Source organism: Antrostomus carolinensis, unplaced genomic scaffold (assembly GCF_000700745.2).
Source record: "Antrostomus carolinensis isolate BGI_N321 unplaced genomic scaffold, ASM70074v2 scaffold49117, whole genome shotgun sequence".
In the NCBI taxonomy this organism is placed as follows: Eukaryota; Metazoa; Chordata; class Aves; order Caprimulgiformes; family Caprimulgidae; genus Antrostomus; species Antrostomus carolinensis.
In genome coordinates, this window is record NW_010329052.1 from 30 (window position 1) to 11,698 (window position 11,669).

Below are 11,669 nucleotides of genomic sequence, written 5' to 3' on the forward strand. Positions count from 1 at the left end.
ACGTTCTGCAGCTCCGCTGAGCCGGTCGATAAAACCCTTCCAATGGCCAGAGCGTGTCCCCGCGTCACTGCAGCCCCAGGTCAAGGGCTCGTCCCCTCCCTTTGATGCACGTTTCCAGAGGAGCCAAAGCTAAAGGAACCTGTTTTTATCTCGGTTGATGGAACTTAAGTCAACTTTGGTACTTGCCAGAGTAGTCAGAAAAAAACCCAACCCAGTACTTTTAAAATAACTTTTTGTTGTTGTTGTTGCTGTGTGGGTGTTTCTTCAGCGTGTGAGGGGATATGAGAGGAAATAAAAGATAAAAGACTTAATTCTGTTAATTGTGTTTATTGGGCTGGGTCACAGAGTGTCATTTGGGAAGTTATTTACTGTCACCTGAAACTCACTTGTGATGTGCTCGAGGAAGGAACAGTAGTGTGGAAGAGACAACTAAAACTTGCCAGGCACCGTATTGCGTCTTAAGCATTCCATTATGAAGTCTTTTAGGGTTGTATCCTTTCTCTTTTTTAAAAAATCTTGATGTAATGTCTGCTAAAAATTGGTATACCTTCTCAAAACAACAATCCACATACCCCGTGTGTGTAATTTCAGTTCCACAGACCATGGCTTTCATTTTCAAAAGTGGATTATCTCAGTTACCAGTTCAGTGTGATCTGAGAAACTGTCAATACTCTGTCTCCCTCTCTGTTAGCTCAGGTAACATCAATCACTCGTAGAGACTTTTACAATGATCAGTTCACTGACTGATTTTTCTTACAACCTTCTGTATGAAGGTTCTCTGTCTGCATTAAGGAAAGGAGGCACTGCAGAAAGTACAGCTCAGTGTTGCAAAAGGCTGGAGTTAGGGAGGTAGGTAAACGTAAGGAGGCAGCAAATCAACTTTTATATACTAACAGTGAACATAAAACAATTTCTAGAGCTGTAAGTAGTTAGTAAGAGGATTTTTTTTAGCAGCAACACTTTTTCTTAATGGTATAAAATACAAAACACATGTATTTGTTGGTGAACTGTAATGAGTCGAACTACAAAGAAAATAGAAACGCCATCTCCAACAGTGAGGGGTGAGGTACAATATGATTTGTAACAAAGTGGAGTAAGGCTTGGGAAAGGGAGGCTTATGTAGAATTAAGTTCCATACAGAGAACAAGCATTTTCTTGTTACAAATAGGAGTGTAACAAAATAAAGTGGAAGTATTTATTAATGCCTTCGTGGAGATTGTGTCATGCATTGTAATGAATCAGTGAAAGTGAGTTATTCTCTGTCCCACCCACAGGCTTTGGACAGGGTTGTTGTCCATCTCCATACAAGTCATGGATCTGTTTTAAGACTGAGCAAAAATGATCCTCAGCTTCCATAAAATTGCACTATTTTCTCTTTTTAGCCATCACAGGGTCTGGCGGTAGCACTTGAAAACTGTGCAGATTTTGTGCATGCACTTTTGGGTCAGTTAAATTAAATTGTCTGCATTATTTAAAACTGATTGTTCACAAACCTGTTTCTAAGATAAATATAAAGTTTTAAAATATATCAGTTTGATCAAAAGATGTATTAAATCTCACTGTTTGTTCCTATTCTTTTTTCTTGTCAGTTCGCAAAGCCTAATGAGAACAGTGCTGATTATCCTGACATGGCTAAGGAGGCAGGTAATTTAATAAGAAAGCATTTAGTTTGATTGCTGACACTTATTTTAAGTCTTACAGTTAATCTTGTTGCTATACATATGAAGGATCCGCTACTGTTCAGTAAATAGATACATATAAAAACCAAATCTAAAACTCATAAATAAGAACACTTTCACGAAATCCATGACTGTTCAACTCACTGCCTTCCAGTACTGAGGTCAAAAAGATAGCTTAAAATCAAATTGGGTGCTTAAATAATTTCATATTCCAGCATACTTTCATTAGGACAAACAACCTTTATGCACGAACAGATGTGATTGCATGAAATTTTCTGATAAAGGAGCTTGTTCAGAACTCAAAATGCTGCAAAACTGTCCTTACAAGAATTAAGATGCAGGGCTGTATTAACCATTAGCATGGTATAATAGGGCGTTTTTATAGCTGTTTCTTGTTCTTGTTTGTGAATGCATGAATCATACATACTAAGTTAGGTTTGCTTGTTATGGTTGAGACCTGTTTTGTTTTGGTTCTTTTCTTTCCTTTCAACTTTTAAACTTTTTCTTAGGCCAGAAAGCTTTAGCTGATGCTGGGATTCCTTATTCAGCAGTGGAGCAGGCGTGTGTGGGTTATGTTTATGGTAAGTAATGTCATTTGATTGTGATGTGACATCTGTGACATTTGCAGACATCTGTGTGGATAAAGTTTGCCCACATTTGTGTGGATAAAGTATGAGGGATTCCATCAATTTCCGGTTATGATCTTTAATTTTGTCAATATTTAGTTAGTAGAACTGTATCAAAGTTTTAAAAAATTACTATTTTAATGATCACAGATTATGTCTGTTTATTTATGGAGTTTAGAATTCTAGTCACAGGTGTGGAAAGATCTCCATAAAATTGTGTCTTGCAAATATGTTTTATAAAAGTATCTCTTTCAGCAAGATCAGGTGTTATATTTATTCAAATGGTGTAAAACTTACATATCATAATGTTTATGGCAGTAGACTTGAAAATTCTTTTATTCTTTGTGTGATGCTGTGTGCGCACTAGAATGGATATGTTTGCTTATCCAGTGCTTTTGAGTTGAAGACACTTGCTAGGGTATTTCAGGGAATCGAACATGTACAAAAAAGGTATCTGCTTGGACTCAACTTTAAGTGATAGATGATATTTACTCTGTGAGAGGTTCATAACTATTTTAATCCTATGGACATATATAAGAACATGGTTTAATGTACTGTAGAAGATTATTGAGAATACATGCTCTAATATGGTTCCAGATTAATGCTTCACAGCTGATGTAGACAAAACTGAGTTTTTCACATACCACCACAGTGCTGCCCTGCCGAACCCTTGTGCTTTAACCCCAGTTACCTTCCATTGATTCACAGCCTGTTATCATAGAAGCAGGATAAACTTCTGCTTTAAAAATCTGATTATTTTCATCTTGTTTCTAAGGTTTTTGTGCTGTGGATAGTTGAGAGACACACTCAAGGTGACAGTTCAAAAATTCAAGTTTACAGCTGAAGTGCTAGCATCACACACACGTGGTGGGATTTCTTTTTGGTAGTGAAGTTTGAGTACGTACCTTATTTTAACGTTATGCCTCTGTATAAAGGTGACTCAACCTGTGGACAACGGGCTATCTATCACGGTTTGGGTTTAACTGGCATTCCTATCGTTAATGTGAACAACAACTGTGCTACTGGATCAACTGCTTTGTTCATGGCCAGACAGCTAGTAGAAGGAGGTGAGTTGTTTTGCTCTGGGGGTGGATAATACATATTCTCTATTTCTATAAATATAACTTGAATGAAGAACAGAACTAGTGATTGTGTGACACTCTGAGTTGTAAATGTCCTATCCTCCTACACAAAATTGTGTTCTGCCTCACTGAACTGAAAAGGTTGGTCAGTTGTATATATAAGTATAAAACCAAGCACTTAAAAGAGTAAGACTATCACTATGAACATTATGTGTGCACCTAGGAGATTATATCTGTAGGTATAGTAAGGTGATATATATGATATAAATGTCTTTTCCTGTGTCATAAGCTGTATGAACCTAGTAGTAAGTAGTAAGCCAGTTAAGTCTTTTCTGGAAGAATTGTTTGGAGAAGTGCAGAACAAGTTGCATTGTAGTCATGCAAGACACCGGACTCTGCAGAATGAAAACGAGAGAAGAAACTGCTAAAATCTTTTTTTTTTTTTTTTTCTTTTTTAACTTGAAATTAACACAAGTGTTTGGCTAACACATTTTTCTAAGGGAGGGGAAGAGAGCCATGCCTTGTGACAGACTATGCTTTGAACTGATGGAAGAGTGTTTCCTTCTGTTTCTGCAGTTCCTTTATGGACTTTGATACTTTCTTGCACTTAAATGCTGATGTTTCTGTAATGAAAACTATAGTAACATTCTGTATGATTATACTAGTATTTGTAGCAGAGACATAAGTGCTTGCTCATCTAAGATAATTGCTGTCAAACAGTTTAAAAATAATCCCAAACCCTGTAGTGATCTCTCATTCTTCAGTATCAATGTTTGTATCAATACCATTTCCCCCCATATTGACACTCTTTTAGAAATGAAGAAAGGAGGAAAAGCAGCTGGTGGGTCTTTATGGATAATGTCATTTATAATTACATTGTGTTTTAAATAGCTACAAATTTTATTTTAAGGTTTGGCAGATTGTGTTCTGGCACTTGGCTTTGAGAGGATGGCAAAAGGATCCCTTTCTTCAGGTGTAAGTGTCTGAAACACTTTATACGTTTCGTTGTATTTGTAGATGAAATACTCCTCATTTTTTGTAATTTTATGAAATATTCTCATAAATACCAGTTGTTTTAAGATGTTGCTGTAGCTGATTACAAAATAAACCATAATTTTCATCCATGAAAACTTTTAATGAGTTTTATGATTCTGATTGCAGCTATGATATACAAATTTTGCATGGAAAGTTTTATAATTTAATTTTATGTAGTGTGTCATGCTTTGAGTATTTTGCCAAGAATACAGTGAAGGCAGGGTTAATAGGGAATAACGAAAATACCAGATAGAATACTGAAGCATTGAGCAATTGAAAAGTCTTTCTCAAAATGACACAGCAAATCAAAGAAGGAATCTGGATCTTCTGGCTTTTGGCTTGATGTTTACTCAGTTGACCAATTAACATACTTTCCCAAAAAATAAGGGCTTCCATAAACCTTTCTTTCTTGTCTCTTCTTTGTTTTTACTGGAGAAGTGTGGGGGTTTTGTTTGTATTTTGCCTTATGGCAAGCAATATTAGAGCCCATATGTTGTTTAACTACAGAACTGACAAATTTGATAATATATGCAGAAGTTTGGGTGAGAAATGTTAAATTTAACAGCTGATTGAACATGCTTTATGATACTTCATCTAAGCTTAATTGAAAATAGTAATATAGTATTAATTTTATAACTTGGAACTACATTAACTATAGGATTTTAAGCTGAGGTGAAAAATACCTGAAGTCCTCTGCTGAAAATAGTGACTCGGATAGAAATCACATAGAGGTGGTCTTTGTTGTGAATCAGTACGCTGATTATAATGTTAAGCACTTTCTGCTTATTTACTCTTTCGTATAGTTGGGAAATGATGAATGCTTCAAAACATGTCACTGAAGTGCAACATACTGTCCAGCTGAATTGTTGAAATACCAGAAAAACCTCTATTTTGCTTGAAATCCAGCACTTTTATGACAATCTTTTCTTTACAAGGAAATCATGACTTGCTTTATAACTATTTCTCTTCTTTTTAGTTTTCAGACAGAACTAATCCAATGGACAAACATTTGGAAATTATGATAAATAAATATGGCTTAGCAAGTGCTCCAGTAGCACCTCAGATGTTTGCAAATGCTGGCAAAGAACATATGGAGAAATACGGTGTGTTAAAACAAATTTTGTCATGGTTCTCTTTTAATGAAGTGATTTAAAAATATATAAAGATTTTGGTTTTTAAAAAGACAGCATTTGGTGTCCTTTCTTTTACCCAAGTACTACAATTGCAACATCTACAGCTAACACATATGGGAATACATTTGGATAAAGTGTTATCTACAGAAAGGTTGGTGATGTGTAGGCAAATAAAACCATCAGGAGACAAAATTAAGGCTGTGGTGCAGCATGTCTGGTATGGTTTGTGCTTCTGTAAAGTCTGGGTGATAAGGTTGTATAACTTCCTGCATTTTTCCCTGTGTCTTCGAATGGGTTGATAGACTTGGGATTTAATTGTCTGACAAAAGCTTTCAGGTATTTGATTCAATATATAGTACTAGGCTGCTGCCACTGCCATTTCTGACTCCTTCACCAGACAAGGGAATTTTTTTCCAAGGTAGCACACCAGCCTGTTGAGCATCCTTTATTTGCACTTGGTTCTAGACTAGCATATGGAAAATTTTAGACTCCGGTATTTCACTGCAGCTGTTTTATGCTGATATGAAAATGTGTTCAAGTTTCAGTAATATAGTAATATCTCAAATAAAATGCACTTATTTTCTTTATGTTAGTATTGAATATGCAAATAAGATGTTCTGTTGGCAAAAACTCAACCAGTTTTAGTAACCTTTATCTAATTTTTAGACCTAAGTTGAGTTCTAAATAGAGTTTTGATAACAATGACTCTCTTGTAAGGATGTTTGTAAGGTCAAATTCTTATGACACAGTATTTAAAATGTTATGTTAGGACTGTTTGGGTAAATAAAGTGTTTCAACACAGTTTTCCTTCTCCTTCCAGGGACAAATCCAGAATACTTTGCAAAAATTGCATGGAAGAATCATAGTCATTCAACTAACAACCCGTGAGTAATGTACTCTACCTTCATGTTGAATATATATTGCTTTTACTAACTTCATTAAAAACTGGCTATTATTTTTAGAATTACACTCAGCGTAAATTCTATATCCAGTGCCTTGTGCTTAATAAAAACAGTTATGTAGCTCCCTAATGGTGTAGTGTTAGTATGTCTACTGCTAAGGGCTGTACCAAGACTAAGGTGACATCTGTATGTTTTTTTGCAGGTATTCCCAGTTCCAAAAGGAGTACACATTGGATGAAGTTCTGCATTCTCGCAAAATTTTTGATTTCTTGACTGTCTTACAGTGTTGGTAAGGAGAGGACTTAGCACTGTGAAATAAATCTTGATGTAAAGACAAATGTGGTAGGACATCTGTTTAAATTAAAGTCTGTTTTTAAATTAAAAGTTACAGATTATTTTAAGTAAAACTTTGTACAAATAAAACAAATGTGGAATTTCTGTCTTGACCAAACACTATCTAGGTGCTTGTTAACAATGTAAATACAGTAAGCTGAAATACTTTTTGTATTTTTGGGCTCTCATGTCTTTCTGTATCTTTTTCCAACTTGCATCCATTGCTGCTAAGTGTTAATTCTTCTCTTCAGCCTTTCCTCTGCGCTGCTGAAAGGCTTGTTGTTAACAATGTTTCCAGACAAGAAAAGTCTTTGATTTTTCTAAATTGGAAAACTTTAATAATTCACTTCTATTTTTATGTCATGCTGTTCAAAAGTCTGCTATAAATGTTACTGAAATGGACAGCATTAAAAAGTGAAAGTGTCCAGCAAGCGTTAATGGAATTTATCGTTGCAGTGGCATCAGCCAAAGAATTTTTTTTTTTGTTGGTTGTTTTTTCTTTGTTTTAAAAGGTAATTCTATGGAAGATTGACATTAATAATATAGAATGATAATGTTATTTTTTCTTTCAATCAGTCCAACATCAAATGGTGCTGCAGCTGCAATTCTGGCTAGTGAGGAGTTTGTGAAGAAGCATAAGTTGCAGCCAAAAGCTGTGGAAATTCTGGCTCAGGTGATGGCTACTGATTATCCAAGCACATTTGAAGAGAACAGTTGTATGAAGATGGTAAGTTTACAATTCTGTATTCCCTGATATTCCCTTGGGTTGCAGGTTTTGTTTTGTTTTGTTTTTTTAATACCTCCAAGTCCTAATGATACTGTAGATATTTCCATGTCAGTAAGCAAACAAATTATACTTTGTAGTGAATGTGGAATTAGTTTTATTTGGGTTAGGAGGAGAAAGCAAAGAATATGGTTGTGGAATAACAGTAAGAAATTTCTAAACCTGCTATCAAAAACCTAGTTTTTAACAAATTACTTAAAGGTTACTTTTTAAACAATTTGAACAGCAAGAAACACATTTTTTTAATTTTTCTGTTTTTAAGAGTAATGAAACTTAGACCAATTTTAGTTATGTCTCTGTAATACTGAAGCTGAAATAACCTGTTGGGAATAGTCATGATTACTTGCTTAAGTAGAATGAAGGAAGAGACCTGAACTGCAAAATTTTGATCCTTCTGCAAATTGACTAAAATAATTGGATGTAAGTCAAACCATTCGAATGGTGAACAGTTTTAACTCTAGCCATGTTCTGTTTGGGTTTCGAATACAAGTCTAGTCAGACGGCTGGTAGAAAAAGGGAGGAAAACAGTTTGGGGATTTGTTTCAAGGCTGTTGGTCTGTGTGATGCAAAGGATCAATTTGGCTTGTGAGCAAGGTTGAGAAAATAGAGGATATTCGTCAGAAAACTTCCCAACAACGAGACTTAGAATGTGTTATTTCTTCCTATACAATTCATACTGTGTGAATATTAAAGGCTCTGGTATGTGATGCATTAAAATAAATGAGGATGCCACCTCCTACAGGTTACTTTCACCTACAGGGTATGTAGAAGCACATTTAATACCTGTAGAAATGAAATCTCTAGCTCTGTTTCTTCAGTGATATTTTAACATACAATTTCTTCTTGTTGCAGGTTGGCTATGATATGACTAAAAAAGCTGCAGAAAAATGTTTTGAAAAAGCAGGCCTAAAACCTGCAGATGTTGATGTCATCGAACTTCACGACTGTTTCTCAGTTAATGAATTCATTACCTACGAAGCTCTGGGACTCTGTCCGGAAGGTAATAGCATCAATGGACATCACTGTTTTATTAAATGGAAAGCATTTAAAGTATCTTTTAATCTGTTCATATCATTAGACCTTTGAGTTGTCTGCTGAACAGATCTTCTATATTTAAGTCTTATTAGTTAACCTCATAAGAGGGAAAAGCAAGTTACCACTGTAGTAACAAAGACAACCTGCAAACTCTAGAGTTAGTTTTACAAGTCAGCATGTTATGTGATTTCTGAAGAATGTACAGGGCAAATTAAAGTCTTGGACAACTCTATGAAATCATATGGCTAGTTTGAGCAAGTGTGAATCTTTTAAGCAAGCAGAGAAGGAAATTAAGGACTCTCTGGGTATTATGCTTCTTTTTCAGGGGTATATACTTACCTACCCCAAGATACCCGTCCATCCATCTATCCCTCCTCATATTTCCTTTTAAGAAGATAAAATTCAGATAAGAATTACCTCCAGAGGGACTTACCAAGTTCTCTAACTTTGATATGACTTTTTTTAAAAAAAATCTTGAAACATCTTTGCCTTTGAAAATACAGAGTTGATGGCAAGTTGTGAACATGCCTCTAAAGTCAACTGTGTATCAATGCACAATCTGTACAGATTAGTTTAATTTCAATGAAGTGAGTGGATTTAGAACAGGTTAAATGGCAGTGGAGTTTAGTTCTGTGTATGTAAGTCAAACCATTACAATTATCTACTGAAGAGGTTTTTGTTTGATTTCAAATAATAACGCATTGAACTGCTACTTCAGTATTTGATATATTTAAACTCTAAAAGTGTTCTTGCTTTGCATAAATAATAATCTGATGTACTCTTTCTCTGATGTGTTTTTAACTAATTTTGAGAAAGTACCCTACTCTGTCACTAGATGGTGTATTGTATTAAGTCTGAGCTTTCTCACTTAAACAGAAGTTCATAGATCTTCAGAAAGACTCATTATGTGTTTGTAGGTTTTCAAATATTTGCCTTTGAATGCTTGCTTTTTACTGTCATCTGCAGTAAAAATGAATGGTAAATGTTTGACATTATTTAAATAGGTACATTAAGCTTTTTAGTTTTATTGCTTTAATTAGAGATACAGAAGAATCCTGGTGGTGCTTGTCTGACCAATAAGTCTTGTGTATGGTAGTTTAATAGTGCAATTCTCGCCACCCTTCAGTCAGTCTGACCTTTATAATATGAGAAACATACCTTGGGATGGTAGACTAGTTAGACATAGAGGTTAGTGAAATGGCATAAACCACGTTGTGGATTTAGATGTGCAAGACTAATCTGGTATTCTTAATTTAATGGGAGAAGTAAGTTACAAATACAGGAAATGCAGTAGATCTTTTTTAGACTTCAGTGTTGGTAACGTAGGCTGAAGAAGCTGGTACAAAAATAAGAGTAAGGGACTGGTTAAAGGGGAGAACTGTCTGCTGAAGGTGTGGGAACTAATAGTCTGGAAAACGAAGCAATTCTAAGCATTAATCTTCGGAGTGGTTTTATTTACTATCTATTAATCTCTTCATTTGCTACCATTAGCTGCCTTTGTGGTAAGGGCACATTGGTGGCTCAGGTTCAACTTGGTGTTCACCAGGACTGCCATGTCCTGGGGGTCACAATTATGACTAACCCCTCTTCTATAAAAAATATAATTATCTCTGCTGTTTCATTAATAGAACAATGAACAGCTTCATTATATTGATTATATCGTAAACCTGTGTATTAACAAAACAGTTGAACAGCAAATTTCAAAAAGCTTTTGTATCAAACCTGAGCCTTTTTACTTCTTTTCCATGGTACACTTTCTCCAGTGGTGTAAGCAAGTCTTATTAATATAGTTTGTTTAATTTCAGTCTGCTCTCTGTAGAATCTGTGGTGTAGTATTTCCTAGGTTTTGACTGATATGCAGCATCTTTGGGAAGTGACAGTAGAATTGAAAAACCACTTAAAAAACAAAAAAGGATCATTTTTTCTCTTATAAATGCTGTTTTATAGGAAAAGCATGTGAGCTGATTGACAGAGGAGACAATACTTACGGAGGAAAATGGGTTATTAATCCTAGTGGTGGCTTGATTTCAAAGGGACATCCACTTGGTGCTACAGGTACGCAAGCAAACATTTCTTGTAGTTGTGCCAGTTAGATACAAGATACAGCTCTTGAGCAGGCAGATGCTTCCCACTTGTGTGTGTCTGTGTGAAACATGAGGGCTTCCTAAGACTAGAAAGAAGCTCATGAGTTGATTCTCATTTCCAGCTAATGCAAGCATTAGGGCAGGCTGACCAAGGATATTGGAGTGTGAATTTAATAATTTTTTAATTTTATAGTGCCTTTTTTTCTATTGTTATTAAAGCAACCTGCAAAACAGCTTAACTTTTTTCTAAATAATTGCTCAATAGTACGATTTCTGCTGAATGTAGTTTGAATAACTGTTTTTGTATGTTGTCATCCTTTAAAATTAAGATCTTGGAGATTTTTACTGTATCTGAATAGCCTGTACTCTTGTTAGCTGTGATAAAAACTATTTTTGTCAAAATATTCATCTGGTGTTTACAACAGAAGCTGAGTTAGTCACCGTTTCCCAGCGGCACAGGTTTTCCTCTTTTTTTGTTTTTTTGTTTTCTTAAAACTGCTACACTTGCTTCCAAATTAGGTGGCTGTTGGATAAAATGTGTTTGCATTTGTGAAGATAATTCACCTTCCTTGTTTGGAAATGAGAAGTTGTCAGAAAACTGGAGAAGAGGAAACCTTGTAAAATAACAAACTTTAATCTAAATAGCTGTAACAGCTAGATAATCTGCAGTTAGTCTAGAGGAGGAAGTATTGGGAAACTTTGGATGACAAACATTCCAGGTGGATGAGACAGTGGGTATCTGTAGCAGGGTGAGAGTATGACATCGCTAGGCTCGTGTTAACCTTTTGTCAGTTAGTGATAAATGTAGAGGCCATTCATCACTGGTGTTCATGCCCCTCTATTGCCATGGGATGGAGGGCAAGAGTCATTAAAATGCAGAAAATAACATGTCTACAGACTGTCAGCTTAAGTTCACCATAAAACAGTCTTGAGGCTAGCTGTGTGCTAACTGGAGGTCCCATCAGTCATCTGAAAT

At 35.4% G+C, this 11,669-nt stretch overlaps 1 protein-coding gene across 1 annotated transcript; it reads left to right on the forward strand.

Moving 5' to 3' along the window:
- Positions 1-1,012: 1,012 nt before the first annotated feature.
- Positions 1,013-10,664, forward strand: LOC104528412 (non-specific lipid-transfer protein; the record flags this gene model as incomplete). The annotated part of the gene is made up of 11 exons (XM_010172411.2): positions 1,013-1,066; positions 1,590-1,644; positions 2,189-2,260; positions 3,241-3,372; positions 4,298-4,362; positions 5,399-5,525; positions 6,376-6,439; positions 6,660-6,746; positions 7,367-7,517; positions 8,427-8,574; positions 10,557-10,664. Coding segments are annotated over exons 1-11 (1,063 nt in total), but the record flags the coding sequence as incomplete, so codon positions are not given.
- Between the last annotated feature and the right edge of the window lie 1,005 nt (positions 10,665-11,669).